The sequence below is a fragment of the Elaeis guineensis genome, chromosome 3 (genome assembly GCF_000442705.2).
Source record: "Elaeis guineensis isolate ETL-2024a chromosome 3, EG11, whole genome shotgun sequence".
Lineage (NCBI taxonomy): Eukaryota > Viridiplantae > Streptophyta > Magnoliopsida > Arecales > Arecaceae > Elaeis > Elaeis guineensis.
The window spans coordinates 77,708,495-77,728,270 of NC_025995.2; the positions used below are offsets into that span (position 1 = coordinate 77,708,495).

The 19,776-nt window shown below is 37.2% G+C and overlaps 1 protein-coding gene across 2 annotated transcripts; it reads left to right on the plus strand.

Annotated features, from left to right (window-relative positions):
- The first annotated feature begins 322 nt into the window (after nucleotides 1-322).
- LOC105032653 (potassium channel KOR1) lies at nucleotides 323-19,273 on the plus strand. 2 transcript variants are annotated; one of them, XM_073253835.1, is made up of 12 exons: nucleotides 323-772; nucleotides 2,618-2,906; nucleotides 3,122-3,461; nucleotides 3,790-4,085; nucleotides 4,564-4,644; nucleotides 11,941-12,039; nucleotides 13,093-13,302; nucleotides 13,512-13,697; nucleotides 14,460-14,535; nucleotides 14,638-14,932; nucleotides 17,868-17,989; nucleotides 18,739-19,273. In XM_073253835.1, the coding sequence occupies exons 1-12, from the start codon at nucleotides 588-590 to the stop codon at nucleotides 19,002-19,004; spliced, it is 2,445 nt and encodes an 814-aa protein (XP_073109936.1). In that variant the 5' UTR covers nucleotides 323-587; the 3' UTR covers nucleotides 19,005-19,273. The 2 variants fall into 2 exon arrangements, with proteins under 2 accessions (XP_073109936.1, XP_073109937.1); XM_073253836.1 differs by lacking the exon at nucleotides 323-772 and adding an exon at nucleotides 795-1,189.
- Nucleotides 19,274-19,776: the final 503 nt, after the last annotated feature.

A 19,776-nucleotide genomic window follows, 5' to 3' on the forward strand; every position in this document is an offset into this window, starting at 1 on the left:
TCACGGATCATTGAACAAATTACTTATGAATATTTAAAAAATTTTAATTATTTATGAATATTTAGATCATTAGATCTATGATCATGGTAATTCTATTCGGGTAACCAAGCGCTACCGGTCCCCATCCAAAAAGATACGGGACATTCTGGAAACTCTAGCTATACATATCATGCTTAATTTCCTATCCTGTACGTAGTTCCACTAAAATTTAAAAAAAATTGAAAACTTTAAAATTAGGAAAAAAAAAAAGGGTAAGTTTTGTGCGTTCGGCCCAAAAGGCCCCTAAGCTTAAACAGTTATCTATTTCTCTCCCTCTTCCTCTCCCATCCCACCCGCTCCCGCCTATAAATTGCCTTCCACCCTTCGAACTCCTCTTAGATAAGGCTGTCCTTCTCTTCCCTTCGATAATCATCACCTTGGAAGCCTCTTCACGTGAATCTTCTCACCTCCCCCCACCCGTGATCCGCCGACTCCAGCCATCCATTTCGAATCGCCGGATCCGATCGGACGCCGGCAGCGGCTGCAGTGGCGGCATTCTATAGATCCTAGATATCGTGGGTGGCGTTGGGCGCCGGAGAGCGGCGGCGATGTCGCCACGGGCGAAGAATGGGTCCCCGGAGATCGAGTACGAGTTGGAGGAGCCGATTGCGTCGTCGCGGGGGATCCGCCTTTTCCTGCTCACCTCCGAATTCGCCCTCGGCCCCCTCCGCCGCCGCCGGGCGACCAGCCAGGAGAAGCTTCTCGAGCGCTTCGTCATCGAACCCGATAACCGGTACGTTTTGAGATCTCCTTTTCCTCTTCCTCTCTCTCCCTCCTCTCTCTCTTCCCTTTCCATTTTTTCCCTCTTTTTTCCTTTCCTTCAACTTACCATTAAATAATCCGTTACGCTGCGCCACTCCTTTCTCAATCCCCTTTCCTTTTTTTGAGTTCTCTACAATCCAAGAAAAAGGAAGAAACAGAATCGTTTCGGTGCGCGAGTCTCGTGCACGGCAATCCGGCGTGGCGCTCGAAGTGATCGATCCTGTCCGTCTGATTTCCAAGAATGGTGTTACGTTTAGATCGGACGGTTATGAGGCGAATTAAGGTCTCTATTTTCGGTGGATTTGATGTTTTGTATCAACGTGATGTTGGATGAGTGAAACGGGAAGCATAGATGATGAAATCGAAGTTAAACACGGAAGATTTCCAGGTCGGTGGACGAAAAAGAAATTAGTGAGGTTTGATTTTATATGATTATACTTAAGAGGTGGAAGCTGGTTATTTAAGTCATATCCAGCGATATGGCTTGGTTTCAAGTATTTTGGACTTGTTTTCCAGGCAAGGTAGACTGTGAAAAATTAAATGGACTGGTCCTATATTTCTCATACCTACCAATTACCATCCGATTGATTAGCTCTTTTACAAGATATATAAAACGGCATCGCTATGACAATTCTATTCCAATGGGCTTTTGTTTTTTCAAAAAAAAATTCGTTGCTTAGAATTATTTTCAAAAAAGAGCATATTTTCAAGTTATGAACTGAGACATGTTGATAATTGTATAAAAATCTTTAAAGGAACACGGCAACCAAAAAGTTATGCATCAGTCATGTGACTTGTCTGTCAACTTTCTGCAACTCCTGTGTTGACAAAAAATCTCACATACAAAATTGTACAGCAAATGTATAACTTTTCTTTTCTTCCTTTCCCGCTAACAATTAATAAATCCCTGACTTAAGGAACAACAGAGAGATTCGCATATGAGCTACTCAGCTTCTAAGGCTGAGAAGCCAGCCCACGAGCACATTTGAGTTGCAAGGAGTCCACTCGTGTGCAGTTTTTGTAACGTTGAGTGTGATGTAATAATATAAATAATTATCATATCATTCATTTCGGAGATGGAGGAACCTCGTTCACTCTTAAATAGATTGTATGTTTCTTAAAAAGATGTGATGTGATGATACATCATCTTATGGCGCAAAAGATGCCCATATCATTCATCTTGGAGTGGATGCATCTCATTCATTCTTGAAATAGAGTTGTTTGTTTCTGGATGGAAAGGGTGTGATGCATCATTTATGGTGCAAAAGATGCACCATAAAGATCCACTTCGGTGGACGGTCAACATTGCATGGGACCGGAACGGCCGGGCTACCTTGCATGGGCTTTGCTAAGTGGAATCAACTGACCCCAGCCGAGCTGCCGAGCCAATGCTCGACCGCTGATAAGCCCACCTGCGTCTCAATGTCGCATTGGATGCTCAACTGCTCCTTTTCCTGATGAGGAGGTGTGCCTCTGCATTCTGGACCAGTCTCTCGTCCCCGCGATTCTAGGCCATTAAATAATAATACTATTCAAACGTTGCCACGTGTACGGAAAACTGCCCGTCGCCACGTATTGGATGACCTATTACCGCCGCTTGCCAGCTCCCATTTAATATTTCGTTATATTATTATTTTAATTATTTGTCCAGATAATGGAAGGTAGGCTGGAGACCATTATAAGCAATATCATCAGCAGCAACAATGCACATCTGATATGTTTTCTCATATGCGGATGACCGCATAAAAGTTTTATGCGGACAATCAGGGTTGGTTTATTCGCGGTGAGTTTAAAGTTGACGGGAATGGTGGTGCAGGTGGTACCAGCTGTGGACGAGGTTTATACTGGTATGGGCATTGTACTCGTCCTTCTTCACGCCGATAGAGTTCGGCTTCTTCAGGGGGCTCCCGAACAACCTCTTCTGGCTCGATTTCGCCGGCCAGGTGGCCTTCCTCGTCGACATCTTCGTCCAGTTCCTCGTCGCCTACCGTGACTCTCACACCTACCGCATGATCTACGAGCCCACCTCCATTGCTGTCCGGTACGCGAAGTCGAGCTTCGTCTTCGACTTACTTGGCTGCTTTCCTTGGGATGCTATCTATAGGGTATGCTCTCTGTCTGTCTGCCCTTTTCTTACATATAGTATAATGTGGGTGGTTTTGGTATATATCAAAACAATAGAGGTATCTAGAATATTAATTTCCAGTTTTTTAAACTTGTCCTCTCTCACGCTTCTTGAAGTAGTTTGTTTTTTGTTTGCTTTTATACATGTTTTAAACATCACTCTCATTATGTTCTTCTTCCTAATATGCTCAACCAGGCATGCGGACGTAAAGAGGAAGTGAGGTACCTTTTATGGATTCGATTAACTCGGGTGCGCAAAGTCACAGATTTTTTTCAGAAGATGGAGAAAGATATCCGCATCAACTACTTGTTTACAAGAATTGTTAAACTCATAGTTGTGGAGCTCTACTGCACGCATACAGCTGCCTGTATATTTTACTATCTTGCAACAACTTTGCCAGCATCCATGGAAGGCTATACATGGATAGGGAGCTTAAAGTTGGGTGATTATAGCTATTCGCACTTCAGGGATATGGATATCGCAAAGCGTTACATAACATCGTTATATTTTGCCATTGTCACAATGGCAACTGTTGGTAAGAAAATATGCCATAACATCATTATTCCGACCATTCTCTGTATAGAATTCCAAGCATCAACTATTGTGACTCTGTAAAACTGTGTGCTGAAAGAGAATATGATAGTGTTTCTTGCATTCTAGTTGTATGGCTTATGGAAAGGTTAAGAACAATAAAGAATTTTTTTAATCAAACATTTCATCAGTAAATATTCTCCCAGTAATTATGGATATTCTAAAAGGGCTGTTCAAAAAACATTCAACGGGCTTCCTGATAGGTCTCTTTGTAATATGTTTCATATCATTGAATCCTTATAAGATGCTCAGTGATTATTCCATGGGTGCAGGTTATGGAGACATACATGCAGTTAATCCCAGGGAGATGGTATTCATCATGATTTATGTTTCTTTTGATATGATTCTGGGAGCTTACCTTATTGGCAACATGACTGCATTGATTGTGAAAGGATCAAAGACAGAAAGGTTTAGGGACAGAATGAAAGAATTAATTAAATACATGAACAGAAACAAACTTGGAAAGGATATTCGTGACCAGATCAAAGGACATGTACGCTTACAATATGAAAGCAGCTACACAGAGGCTTCAGTTCTTCAGGATATCCCAGTTTCAATTCGTGCTAAGGTTTGTGAATATGATGTATGAAGAATGCATGCTTCATAGCGTACATAAGCATAGTCCACTTATGTGGGAATTCTTCCGCTACCTCAGTTTCTTATCTGACTTGTTTCCACTTAACTTATAAAATGTCATTCACAAAATTATCATATGAAGTGTTTCCTGCTTCTCCCTTGGTACCTATAGCATAACTCTTGTTTTGGTGGCTAACAGAAAGCCAATAGTGCTAGGTTCTGGAAAGCTGTCCTGCATACTGATTCATTACCAGACACTAAACAAAAACATGCACTCCTTTTTAATATACATGTTTACTGTTGAATATTCCATCAGCAAAGAATGTTAAGAACCTTCTAAGTATTTAAAGTTGTAGCATAAGTTCCAGTCTCCGGCTTAGCCAAACTTGCTTCAAGTACTCTCAAATATGCTAACGTTCTACTATTTTAATGTGAAATATTTTGATTCATGTGATGAGTTTCTTCTGCAGATATCACAGACACTATACAAACCATATATCGAAAATGTTCCCCTGTTTAAGGGATGCTCAGCCGAATTCATTCACCAGATTGTAAGTGCCTCATCTGATTTGTTTTCAAATAAGTGACAGGTACAGATAATACTAAGTTTGCCAAGTATATGGACTTTTTGTTCTATAAGGTTTTGAAGACATGGAAATTGTTTACTTAAAATATCTTATTCCATATCTTCAAGATTTTCTCATTTCATTTTCTATGATGCTTGCTTGTATATAATCTTGTCTTGGTCCTGCAATACTCCTATTTGTATTTCTTAAAGAATTGGTGTTCGTATACCCTGACTTTCTTGTTTGTTTACAGCTTACAAAAACAAAAATCTGCACTTCTGAAATTATGAAACTTGAAATATTTTACAATCTTAGCTTGCTTGTGTCTTATTTATTATTATATTAACTGACCTCGAAGGACTGCATGGTAGACAACCGAGAGATGATTTAGTTATGTACAATGAGGGACAAGGCCAAATTAGAGATAAGTGGGGCAAGAGATGGATAGAGAAAAAGTGATGGAGGAGGATCATTATATTCTAATGATGATTAAATGATAAGGCAATTTTAATAAAAATTATGATGAAAGTTGACATGTAACTCCTATAATAATGTTTAGACCTTGGATTAGAATTATACTAAATCATAATAATCACTCTAAGGCAGCATTTGGTTCTTGGATAGTTAACCAAGGTGGCTCAAGTTAAGAGTCAGTGGTCACCACTTGATTCGTTAACAACATGGTTTGTTAAATTTGTTTGGCTGCTCCTCAGTTAACCACACCTTTTTGCTGAGATGGTAGAGATGGTGTTTGGTTGCAAAAAGCATACTCAAGGCCTATTTTTTCTATATGGACAAGAATGACATTATGCATTGTCTACATTTTTATGAAAATAGCTAAGGACTCCACTCATCATATAAACCATGCACTGACGTCCAATGGATCCTGCTTTCCATATTATCTTATCTGATGAAAATTTTAAAAGTAATTTCAATTGCACATGATTGTAAAAATGAGAATAATAGGCAGCATTTGTTGATTGGCCTTCCTTTTTCTTCAAAGAGATAATACATGTAGCATATAATACATAGCATATGGAGAACAGAACATGGAAATATTAAATTCATTTGCAACTCAGTCATGAAGGTCATCATCGGGATCCATATAGACATGGTTTCTTGACACAAGAATGTAGGGAATTCCAAACATGGATCTCTACCAACCATTATATCATATGGAGAAGAAAGAGAGGAAGGGAGAGAAGGAGAGGTTGCCAAAGGCCGTCGAGACCATGCCGAGGGGCCGGAGGTGGGCTCCACCCTCATGTTATGTGAAACAGGGGTTTGCCCCTATTTCGGCTTTTTTTTTTGGGGTTTCATCGCTAGAGGCCCTCTCCTCCTCTCTCTCTTCTTCTCTCTCCCCTCCATTATCTCTCTTCCTCTTCTTTTTCTTCTCCCTCCTTTCGAGACAATTTGGCACGGCCTGAACCATCTAGTTTGGGATGGTTCAGATAACGTTGGTCGGTGGTACTATGCTAATTGCTAGGAGCAGCTAGTTAGGACTGTAGAGACTATACAACACTGCCCATATAGAAGGTGGGGAAGAGATAGAAGAGGGCCACGGTGAAAAGGGGTTGTGTGCCTATCCTAGCCAAGGTAAAAAAAAATCAAGGAAAGTTTCTTAACCACCCGAGGGGTAGTTTGGGAATGAAATGGGAGGGTTGGGCAGGGATTACAATTACTGCTGCCCTCTTGAAATAACTTTAACCATGGTTAATTGTTTAAAGTGCTTTGATTGGCTAAACTTAACTATGCAAAAAATGAGGCTATTTGGATGATTAAGTGGATAACTAGGGCCTTGACTAGGTTTTATCCAAGAACCAAATGCAACTTATAAGTAAATTTATAGTTTATCCTACATGTGCTAATTTTGTAGGACTGCTTTGCCTATTTTCTTGTACTTTGATGTAATTGAACCAATACAAAAGTAGTCAGCTTTAAATACTGCGTTTGCACATCAATTCATCAGATATTTTTTCACCATTACCAATAATAAGCAAAAAAAAAAAACCTATACATTTATCTGAGATTGGCAGCATCTATCCTTGTTTATGTATTCGTTAAAGAGTTGTCCTATGTCAGGGCAACCTTTGTCAAATAGTTTGTTATGATGTTCATCCAAGTTCTGTTGATTTTGGTGCTATTTTGCCCCTTCCACCTAAATTCACGCACCACTAACTAAGCAGTCCTTTCATCTTTGTATTCAGCATGTTCTAGTTTTGTTAGTGAACAATAAATCTTGGACATTAGCTTGCATGATGACTCTCATGCTTAACATAAATGGTCATGTCATTTTTAATTTGGGTGTAAGAATTAGGGCAATTGATGTTGTTAGTCCTTTATAACTATTATCTACTATAATCTTCACAATATTTTTCATACTGCACTTGATTAGAATTTGTGTATTTTGTCAGATATCTACATCATTGATAGTGACCAAGCTAGCTCCTTTTAGCACTTCATGCATGAATGCTTGATAGTAAAATGTTGTGTACATTTTCAATCTCATTTATAAACATTTTATTTGTGGTTTTTAATGATCCTAACCATAATGAAAAATCCTTTGCCCAACCATTTGTTTTCAAATTGTAATCCCCCTTTACTATTTATTCTTACAAAGATCTATGTCCTCATGGTAACAAAAATCATTTTTATGGTTTTCTATTAGGTTTATTCAGGTAGATTAGGCCCTAGTTTCTTTGTCTCCTAGCTGATGCAATATTTTTAGGTCCTTTCTCAAGATTTCTTCTAAGCTAGTTTAGGCTTTTCATTCTTCTTTCTTGATGCTTGAATACAAGCTTAGGCTAGCTCTGCATGCTATAGTACCTTAGTTGTTCAGCACCTTCTCAGTTATTTTGCATCATCTAATTGGTACCATCAAGGATCGCTATGCTAGTCTCGGAGCTTGAATTGGTCGCTGGTGGCATTTGTTTTCAAATTGTAATCCCCTTTACTATTTATTCTTACAAATATCTATGTCCTCATGGTAACAAAAATCATTTTGATGGTTTTCTATTAGGTTTATTCAGGTAGATTAGGCCCTAGTTTCTTTGTCTCCTAGCTGATACAATATTTTTAGATCCTTTCTCAAGATTTCTTCTAAGCTAGTTTAGGCTTTTCATTCTTCTTTCCTGATGCTTGAATACAAGCTTAGGCTGACTCTGCATGCTATGGTACCTTAGTTGTTCAGCACCTTCTTAGTTATTTTTGCATCATCTAATTGGTACCATCAAGGTTCGCTATGCTAGTCTTGGAGCTTGAATTGGTCGGCTAGCAGTATGATTCGGTACGCTCATGTACATTCCCATACCAGTCTCGAACTGACACAATAGGGTAGAGTGAGAATGGGAGAAAGGAAAAGAGAGAGTATGGGGGACAAAAGTAGAGGGAGAGAGAAAGAGAGCCTCTGGAGGCCGCCACATGGTTGTTGCACCTGCTGGAGGGCCGACGAGGAGGGGGAGGGGGAAGGAAAGAAAGGAAAAGAGAGAGGGAGAGTATAGGAGGAAGGAGAGGAAGAGAGAGGCTCCGAAGGTCTGCCGAGGCTACTGAAGGGCTGTTCGCCCATTGGAGGGCTAAAGTAGGCTCGATCGAAATAGGGGCGAAAGCCCCTATTTTGTTTTTCTTTCTGGAATATCATGTGAAGTCGGCAACAGTTGCCGACTTCACTTAATCCCTCCCCCTTTTCTCTTTCACCTTTTCTTTCTTTCCTTATGCTTCCCCTCCTTGTCGGCTCTCCTTTGGCCCTCCAGCAGGGGGCAGCGGCCCTCCGACGGTCTCAGCAGGGCTTTGAAGGCCTTTGGAGTCTCTTCCCCTTTCCCTCTCCTTCCCTCCCTACTCTCTTTTTTTCTCTCTTTCCTTCTCCCTCCCCCCTCATTGTTGTCTCGTTTGCTGGAACTATTCTAGTTTATCGATACGGTTCGGTATGCCCTGAATCATGTGGTTTGGGATGGTTCCACAATCACTAGATACCAGTCCTACTTTTCTGGTCTGTACTAATTCCTGTTCTACTATTTCCTAGTCCTAAGGAAGTCCATTTTAGGATTATCATCTATTGGCATTCATTTTTTCATAGAGAAGCTCTTGATTTCCAAACATTTTGATCTATATAACATTTGAACATACTACTATCTCAATAATAGTTTCTTCAGGTCATTTTGCTTGCTGTAACCATAGGACACACTAATAGCATAACTTCATTAGTTCCAGTTTGATTATATATGACTATAGCTCTCTCAAAATTTTTCATTGTCAAAATATTATGCCATGCTGTGTTCTCCTAGCTATCGATGCTAAACATGACCTCATTATCAAATTAGATCCCAATAAATTACATTCTATTATTCAAATTTATCATAAAATCATTTTGATGTTTCACCTATTTGCACTGTTATATGCAATATACATTATTACACTTCCACATCAATATTCACAATTAAATCAATTTTGGCAATTGTAAGGAGCTAATGTCACTTCGGTTGCATGAAAATAGAGATGGAAGTTACATAATCATGTAAGTGATTGAAGTCCAGGTTTATGCACATAAGCAAGTCAAGTAACTTATGTAATTCAACATTATCACCCACTTTTAAGAAGTGATTTTAGCTGAAAAATTAATACTCACTATGGGCAACTTGGAAGTGCCTACGCAAACTTTACAACTAGTCTTGACTTAGTTGGCCAGGATAATGGTAACATTATTTGATTAACAATTTTTGACATGAATACAATAGGATTTCTCATCCTTTGATTTAAAAGAAAGTTTGATCATATCTAGCTATGGTAGGCTATAGTTGAGGATGTTAGTTTTATCATTTTTACAAACTCAGTTCTGTCAAACAAAATAGCCAGCACAAGTACTCAAAGTTGAGAAACTCAAATGCATCTCTTCCCACAGTCACATGTAGCCAAATGGATCTAGGGATAGCCATTTTTGTTGTCTAAAGTACCTTTTAGGCCTTTCCAAGTTGCAAGTACTAATCTTTAATGTCATTTGTTGTAATATCTTACTTCAATGTACATTTATCTGTCAGCTAAATTAACTTTAATTTATTAACATTCGTTTATTCTTGATGACTTGATGTTTCCCTTTCTAGCATCAAGCTAAATTAGTTCTTCTAGATTGTTTTCATTTTCTTAAAATAAATTTCTTCTCACACACTCCCACTTATTCCCATAACCTCCTAGTTTGGCTAATATGTGCGGTTCCATCATGGTTACTGCTACATAGGTTATATGAGGATTACATGTTATGCTGACTAATTCCAACCATACTTTTGCTGGTAACTTAAGAAAGAGAAGTCAAGAGGCTGGAGATCCACTGAAATTCATGATACTGAATTTGATCTCTTAAAGAGGATTTTCTATCCCTCATAGGGATGAATCTGAAGACTCCTTGCCCATTTAAATGATAGACCCCACTCAAAAAGTCAATGTAAATTAGATTCCTCAGTGTGCTATCTAGAAGATGGAAAAGGGTTCATGCAATGTTTCTCTAATAGTGTTCTTCAGACTAAGATCTTACAAAATAAATCGGTTAACTGAAACTCATATGTATTTCTCTCTTTAATCAATAGATCACCTGGTAGCAGTGCCATTTCCCTTCCTATGTTGCCCAAATTTCTCTGTATTTAATCCAAAACTGAATGACATGCTTTAAGATTGTAATTTCATTATCTTCTATTAGATTCTTTGGTCAATGAAATTCACCACTTATCTTTCTTCTTTCCTTAATTTCATAAATTTCTCTATAATTATATTATTTTTGTTTTATTAATTTTGATTTGTCTCTCTAATCTCTGGTATTCCTCTCTCTTGTGCAATTTTCTCAAATTTTCATCTAACATTGTTGATATCAAAATGGATATAGCCCTAAATAAAAATGAAAACAGTTAATATCAGGTTAAATTGCAATTCTTAAAAGAAAAATTAGGGGACATAACCAATGAATTTGCCTCAGGTATTCTTCACACTTTGATAAGATTGCATTATTACGCATGATGTTTGTTCAGAAAATATGTAACATAAATACTTTCCATCCATGTGACATTTTCCTGAAGCAAAGCAATCTGGTTTCATCCTTTGCCGTAATTATTGATGCGTATAAATCTTCATTAGACAATTTAATGTTATGAATATGGCATATACATGGCCATCTTGTTGGTCACTCCATGGCAAAAGCTAGTGAAGGCCCCATAACCAGTCAACAAGACCATATATAAAAAATGAAAGGAAAGAACCAGCCAAAAACCCCATAGTCTTACCAGAACTCAAAAACTTTTCCAGCAACCAGCAAGTGACATTTCAGCAATAGTGTAGTGGATACTGTTGGCCATGATCTCTCTGTTGAATAGATGGTTCTGATGGTGAAAATTAGCAGTAGTGGACATTATTGATGCTTGATCAATTTTCATCTATGGACTTATAATATTTTTATGTAAAACTTTGGAACATGGTTCTTTGTTTTCATTTATGAGTGCAACAATCCAATATTACAGTCCAAAACAGCAATATATAAAATAAAAAAAAAAATGCCAAAACCCCATGTTTTGTGTGAATAAAATAAATGGAAATGCAATACTACAATATGGCATTATGGCTAATATGTTACCTATACTGAAGTATCTCTAAAAGATCTTTTTTTTCTTTCTACAGAAATTATAACCTAACAATTTCCTGGAATGTTCTTTATATTTGTGTGTTTCCACGTATATCTGTAACATCCTTGTCAAGCAGGACTTTCCTATTTCCTGTAAGAAATGTGGACAAAGAAAGCATTCTTTTTCCAACTTGAACTTACATGAGGGCTGATCACAGCAATTATCCATGGCCAATCTGCTTATTTCATCTGTTTTTATTTATATGAGCAATGTTATTAAAATCATGCTAATTTGTCATGAACCCGAAAATGCTGTTTAGGATTGCATCAAATTTTGTTGGGAGAAAAGTTGAACATTGGGCCCTGATTGGATTGCATTGTGCATTTGGAAATATCCAATACATTGCCCTACTATATGCATTGTGTATGTGTAGTTAATTTAATATTACCCATGCTTTGTCCTGTTTAAATAAGTAATGTTTCTCGATATGCCAGGAAAATTTTATTTTTGAGGGGCTAAGATGCTGATTTCCTGTTTCCTATGATCTTATGATTGATTGGTGTGCCGTGATTTTTTGTCTCATGATATAGAAACTAGTGGTACCTTTTCCAAAACACTGGTTTTGATATTTTTCCTTCATTTTCTTTGGGCCAATAACTAAAACAACATGGTTATGACTTGGCAGATTATCAAGCTGCAGGAAGAGTTTTTCCTTCCAGGGGAGGTGATATTGGAACAGGGAAATGCAGTAGATCAGCTATATTTTGTCTGCCATGGTAAGCTGGTAAGCTAATATCCAATCATCATGTCTTTTGTCTCCAATTTTCAATATGAAACAGTTTTTTTTTCCCTTTTCCTGTGAATAATGGTGGGAGCACTGTCATGTTGGTTCAAAACCATAACCTCTTCCGAGAGCTACTGCTAAGGATATGGGTGCCAACCACCTGTTGAAGTCTGGTTGGCACAATGAAGGAAGAAATTAACTTCCATATCATAGTATATCCTGTCTCAGGAAAAAGATGGATAAGACATTCTTGCATTATTAAATGGCAATAAATTAGTTCTTGTTGGCACTGATATTATTTTTCTTACAATTTTGTTTTATTTGATTATCTCTAGGTCCATCTCATGGTTATTAGCAAAGCTTTTGGGTTGTGAATCCATGACAAGTGGTATCAGAGTCAGATCTACTGTGCATTACAATCTTTATTAGTCATGTGGGCCGCTCACTAAGGGATTCTAGGGTCAAGTAGGACTCTTGATTAGGAGCCAACCATGATGAGTGTCACAATCTTGGGTGGGGGAGATTGTCATAGTCCCATATTGACCAATAAAGAGGGTCCCACATGGGCTTATTTGCCTGACCTGGTCTTCCTAACAGCTTAAGCTTTTGGGCTGAGTCCATGACAAACTACAAATTTCGATTCTTTAATATTGTTTTCTCAGTGTTAATAAAAATTTGTATGATTTGTCAGTTATACCATGTAGATTCCTGTACACGCGCATTATTTCCAGCAGCTGCATTCAGGTCAACAATAAATCAATGAGCTTTTTTAGTTTATCTGTTTATAGTTTTCATGTCTCTTTCCAAAAGTGGCACCCCCCCCCCCCAAATCTTGCGTGAGTCTATACACAATTAGAGAATATTGTAGCTTTCTTGGTGAGAACTTGTATTTCACTTTCAGGTTAATTATGTTTCCATAAATTATACATAATATCAAGCAATTATACAATTACACTAGGATATCTAAGTTCATCTGTAAGCAATTAGACATAATACACAAGCAATGCATCTATTACTTCAGGTCAGAACAGTCATAACAGTTTCTTTGTGCAGGAAGGAGTAGGAATTGGTGAAGATGGACCTTTGGAACTGGAGCCCAACAGTTCCTTTGGAGAAATTGCGATTCTGTGCAACATTCCTCAGCCTTACACTGTTCGTGTTTGTGAATTGTGTAGACTTTTGCGAATTGATAAACAAATCTTCACAAATATTCTACAAATTTACTTTGTTGATGGTCGGAAAATTTTGAGCAACCTTCTAGAGGTAATTTCATTTTTGGAACTTTTGTAAAATGCTGAGTCTTACCTGCATAGCTTCTAATATCCTTCACTAATACTGGTAACCTTTAGCCAATTGTTAGAGACGTTGATTTCAATCCTCATAACTGCAGAAATATCTGCTTCTATAAGATTTTAAATGTTCACTGTTTTGTGAAATTCTAATTAACCCACATCTTTTCCTCAAAATTTCAGGGTAATGATTCCATTCGAATTAAGCAACTAGAAGGTGATATTACATTCCATATCGGTAAGCAAGAAGCCGAGCTTGCTTTAAGAGTAAACAATGCTGCTTTCTATGGAGATCTCCATTACCTTAAAGGTTTGATCCAAGCAGGAGCAGATCCTAATAAGACTGATTATGATGGACGCTCACCTTTGGTATGGACCTATTGAAACAAATTTCTGTATCTTAAGTTTGGTTTGGAGTCAGCAGTAAAAGCACATTTGAATCTGATTAGGCTGTATGTGTGCAAAATGGTAATTATATATATATATATTAGACCTAATGACCATGTCTTTGTCCTGGTTAACTTAACATATATTTCTTATAACATGATATAAAGACCTATTACCAGAGATGAAATTTATATAGGTGACAAGCATCTGCATGATATGTGCATCACATACCCCACTTCTTATATGTAGGCCATTGTTAAATGTCTGGTAAGCCTGTGCAGATTAATATGATCTGTGTACTTAAAGCACCTGCAATTTCATGTGCATATCTATCTAGATTTCCTCTTTCTATAGATGTTATGTACAAGGCTGCAGTGCTGGTCCATGCAGCAGCCGTGCTGGTGCTGGCATGGGGCACGCATGTCTCTTGTTGTACCCTGTGTATCGACCCCACTGGTTAAGCATTTCAGTCAATGGGATGCTGTGGTGGGTGCTGTCTCGCATGCTCCATGCCGTGGCACTCAAGTCCTTCGTTATATGTTATGCAAGCATTACAGGTAGACATCTCTGTAGTCATTGATTGAATGTCTTGTGCAATACCCTGTATATGGTTGTTTTTGCTAGAATTACTTCATTGATTTGTCTTAACAAAAATAATCCTTTTGATGTTATGAATCTGGAAGCACGTTATGTTGAACTCATACCTTTATGAAGCCTGTCAGCCTAATTGATTGTTCTTATCAGCATCTCGCAGCAGCAAAAGGGCATGAAGATATCACTCTATTTCTCATTCAAGAAGGCGTGAACATTAACCTTTCTGGTACCCTTGTTGGACCCTTTTTATTTCATTTTGAGTGGATTTTTAAGACATCACAATGTCCTCTGTTAATTTATACACCTCATTCAAATCCATGTCCATCAGACAACTTTGGAAATACACCCTTGTTTGAGGCAGTCAAGGTTGGACATGATCGAGTGGCTTCTTTACTCTTTAGTAGAGGTGCACAATTAAATCTTAAAGATGCTGGTAGCCACCTTTGTACAGCTGCTGCAAAGGGGGATTCAGATTTTATTAGAAGAGCTTTATCTTACGGTGTTGATCCAAACTCAAAGGACTATGATCACCGCACAGCGCTGCATATAGCTGCTTCTGAGGGATTATATTTTATAGCAAAGTTACTTTTAGAGGCTGGGGCAAGTGTTTTTGCTATGGACAGGTATGATTTGAATATTTGATTTCTATGCCTTTAATTTTTTTTACCATCATTGTTTGAACTAGTCTATTGTCTATTTAACTAGGAATTAAGATTCTTGGAATCAGGATGTCATATATTTCTGCATTTTTCTAAAAAAGATATATCTTTTCTCTTATAATCAACACTTGCAGTAGTATACCATATTAGTGCTCTGAAATTGTTCTAAATTGATGGATCTAAAATCAATTTTGTTTGATAGAATATTGCACTTTAACACTACAGTTGTGGCCACACGACATGCTAATTCTTGCATGAACATGCGGCTATTGTACTAGCTGCTCTAAAATCTTAAAATTGACATGATTTACCAAAATTGTCTATGATATGGTTTCTCTTATAAGTTCCCATGAAGCCACATGGAGTACAGCTGATTGATAATTATATGAAGTACAAATATCTGAGTCTACACGTAGTCAACATAATAGAAAATGGATTATGTACTCTGAAGTTAGTAACAGCAAAGGAATGATAAAGAGAGTTATTCGAATGACCAAGGTTTTTAAGTACATAAACATATTGCTGGTATGGGGCACACATTGTACGAGTGCTATGTTGACTCAAATAGTATATTATGCATTAGTTAGGGGGTGTTCTGTACCATACTAACCCATGTTGGTATGGTCCCACTGGGTGGCTGGTTCCTAGAACTAAAACATTGACCCTCATATGGTAAACTCTAGATATCAATGTAGGAAGACTTTTAAAGTTAATAGATTCTTGTGTTGCAATATGTCTGTTTTAGCAATTCATCTTTCACATGATACATGGAACTAAAATGACAAGAAGCATATGTAACAAGATTAGCTCATCTATTTCAGCGTCTTTAGGGATCCTATTTCATTTTTGGTTCCTTTCAGAATCTCTCGAGAGTGAGTTTTCTTTGAATCCTTTGTGCTGATTTCAGTTTTGACATCCTTATACCTTTCTCTTTGTTTGTGACCATACTATCTAAATCCAATAACACCTTAGAACTGGGCTCTAAGGCCTGTATTCCTGATGACAAAAACATCTAGTGAGGTTCTCCTTCACTTTGTCCTCTACTGGCGTTACCACTTAATCCTCTCTAATGGCTTTTATTGCTAAAACTAGGATTTGCAAGAAATAATGTTTTTTCACCCTTCATTCTACATGTTCCTATTATTTTTATCTAATTCTACCCTATATATTTATGTATAGCATCGGAAACATCATCTTGAATTTTGATATACATTGTTGAATTACTGCAACTTTAGGAAATGTGCTTGTTTTGCTTTAGATAGGTTTAAAAGCATTCTATGCATGTGAGATATGGATAAATTGCTCTGAAATGGTGATATTATTTGCTTTTCTTTTATATAATATTATTTTTTACTCCATTCTTTATTTCGAGTCATCGTCATCTTTTAGTTATTTATATTCATTCCAAAACTACAACTTTCTCCTTTGCTGTAGCAACCTCAAGTCTTCATCATGTATACTTATTGATTATATCTAAAGACAGTATTTTGACTGGTTACCAACAAGTAGGATATTGAACTATTGTCACATTAGCCAAGTGGCAAACTGTTCAATGTTATTAATGGCACTACTTTCCTCTTTTTGATATAGCATTGAGCCTCTTGTATGGTTGTTTATCACCATGTAGATCCAAACCCAACCTAAAATATTGAACCGATTTAATATTTGAACCTGACCTAGCCCCACAGATCTTCAAGAACAGGTTGGGTCGTGTTCTAAATGTAGGGTTGGGTTGGATAATGGGCCAATGTGACCCATTTGCAGCAGTTTGTTGGATCCATGGAGACTTCTCTACTTCATGCTTAAGCTGGAAAGGATCCGGACTCAATTTCTAATTGCACCAAAAAAATTAGTAGTGAATGATAAATTATATTATATTAGCCACTTTCACCAACTATAGATTTCCCAGTTTTAACATTAGTCTGTATGTGCTAAAATTTTCATTTTTTAAAAACCTTTCATTAGAACTTAGATAAATAAGTTTACAAGATCCAGCAGAAAATGATCATTTTGCTGCATATGTTCATTAAAATGATATTGATAAACTGAGATGCATATCAAAATAATTAATTAGTATCAATAACACCGAAAATATTTTGTAAATTCATAATCCAATGGGATAATGACCCATTCATTTGAGTTAACTTGAGAATCATTTGATCAAAAATATTTTTTAAATGATATAATATAGTCCTTGTATAAAATTCATGGATAATTAAATGAACTGATATAAGATCATTTCAAGGATTGAAACATAATCATGTGGATTCAATATTATTAGTAGACAAGCTCATATTATAAATCAGGCAAGGCAACTCCCTATACTGTAATTAACCCAATTAATGGAGTTGGTACTGTTGATTCATTTACAGTTAAAATTTCAAAAAAAATAGAAAAGAGTTTCCCTCACAAAATCAAGGGTTTAGCTCTTTTGGATAAATTGGAGCTTTTCATTTTATAAATGAGTTACTGCATTCATTTTATATTTTCTTGGTGTAAAGCATTCCATTTAGTTTGCATAATTATTAGGTTGTTGAGGGATACAGCTTGTTTCATCCCCCGTGTATTTTGTTCTTTGTGATATAATAAAACATCCCACCCTTTGTGAAGGTTCTCTTTTCAGAGGAGGAAAAAAGGACACCAGACTGTGTGCAACTCTTTGAACTCTTGTGTGTAATCATGTTTATAGAAAAATTTGTGACCTCTGATCTGGTCACAATAAATGCCAAGTTAAAAGCTGGCCATTAATTGAGATATGCCAATGGTTCTGGCTCTTAGTACAGATTTGAGCATTAATTAGGGAGATTCCCTTTCACACAAAACAATTCATTCAATTTTTTCTGGCACAATCGACCTTGTACATAAAACTGTCCTATCAAATGAGCTGCTAATACTGCAGATGGGGAGCTACACCATTGGATGAAGGACGAAAGAGTGGAAACCAATCCTTGATGCTGCTGTTAGAAGGTGCAAAGTCTGACGAGCTGTCCAAGTTTCCTGAACATGCTCGGGAAGTTCAAGGTAGCTTCATTTTTCTGTTATTATAATTACAGTGCTATTGGCATTGAAAGATTTAGTTTCATCATAGAATTGTTGATTCTGCTTTACTCTTAGTCAAGTGAATGAATGTCCTGCCATATGACTTATAAGTCTTTATGAAAGTAGGGCTCTAAGAAAGAAAGCTCGGACCAAAAAAGATTGGTTTTCAAAATACTCCATGGACCATATATTTGAAGAGTTGATATGACCACAAAACACATGCCTTCTTAATTTGAAAAAAAAGAAAATATGACCATCTCAAGCCAGAAAATGAGCTTTACTTTGGTGCAAAAAGCTGCATGTCTCACATCAACATAAGAAAATATCTCTTGCAATTGCTCATTGATACACTTGTTTAACTCAGGCTTTCTTTCAACAAAATCCACCAAGTTCACTTTGTAAAATCTGGTAAGGATCTTTCCCTTCCTGTCAAAGACAACAAATTAATGCAAAAAACTTTTTACTCATGACCTTTGGTACTCCATAGCAACATTCAGATCACCTATAGTCCTGAACCTTCTTAAAGTACTCTTACACATATTACTTCAGTATTAGGATTCCGTTTTGGTGTAGAATATTGTAAGCAGCATCCTGAAGATAAATAAAATGATCCTTCATTTACAAAATATCAATAATATAATCCATGAATCTTTACTTTTTGATTCCTTATATACTTTGATTTATCCTTTTTTTTTTTTTAAAATATCTACTGGTGACTTGATGCAATGCAGATAAAATGCATCCAAGGAGGTGCACAGTGTTTCCTTTTCACCCGTGGGATCCGAAAGAAGCAAGAAGAGAGGGAGTCGTGCTATGGATCCCATGCACCATAGAGGAGCTCATTAGATCCTCTAGAGAGCAGCTAAAGTCTTCAGGTTCATGCATACTATCAGAAGATGGGGGCAGGATTCTTGATGTAGATATGATATCTGATGGCCAGAAATTATATCTAGTTGCAGATCAAGAAACAACTGCACATAATAACCAGCATACTTGAACTGCATGTAAACACATTATTTTGTAACTAGTAGTTACCATTTGTTCGCATCTTTCCCCCTTCTTTTAAATGTTGCATGACAATAGTAGACTTGACATAGTGAGGACATATAACCAAAGTGTTCGACATCCGATACATTCCCACAATACTAGGAGGCCTCTGTAAATTGTAATCAAAACTGCGGCCTGTCAAGGCAAGTGGTTGTAGGTCAGGAGACAGTCATGTTGATGTAGTTCTATAAATTGGTCTTTGAAGGAGTCTTCTTTGAATCTTTAGTGTCTTTGAAGCCTTGAACTTGGTCTAGTCCAAAGAAAGCGCTGCTTCATTATACCTTCAGGAATCAAAGCAAAAAGTTAGTAATATACAAATAATGAACAAGATGAAACGATGAACTGGAATGGAATGAACTCACCGCAGCCTCTGGAAAGTATATAAGTTGCTATCCAGCACTAAGAATGCGCCTCAAAATTTTCCTTGGCTTGGGACAAAGCGTAATTAAGAAATATATTGGAGGGACTGTATCTTCTATTGCACGAGGATGAAACTTGCTATTATTTTGCTGTATTGTTGCTAAAATATTGGATATTTTTATCTAGCAATCCAAACAAGCAGGAGAGGCTGATAGCTAACACCTAATCTCGTGGTGGTAGAACCTCATTTATCAAATTTCAGACAGTCTCAAGATTCACACCGAAAAAACTGGGACACAAATGATGATGCAATGGTTTGGAGGCTGCAGGTACATGCCTGCCTTTACTATAGACCACATCCG

Bases quoted from the DNA above. Each gene is read 5' to 3' on its own strand.
- LOC105032653 (XM_073253835.1), top strand. From the start codon at position 588: ATGTCGCCACGGGCGAAGAATGGGTCCCCGGAGATCGAGTACGAGTTG. The intron at 4,086-4,563 runs GTTTGTGAATAT...TTTCTTCTGCAG, and splicing joins CAGTTTCAATTCGTGCTAAG to ATATCACAGACACTATACAA. The intron at 13,303-13,511 runs GTAATTTCATTT...TCAAAATTTCAG, and splicing joins TTTTGAGCAACCTTCTAGAG to GGTAATGATTCCATTCGAAT.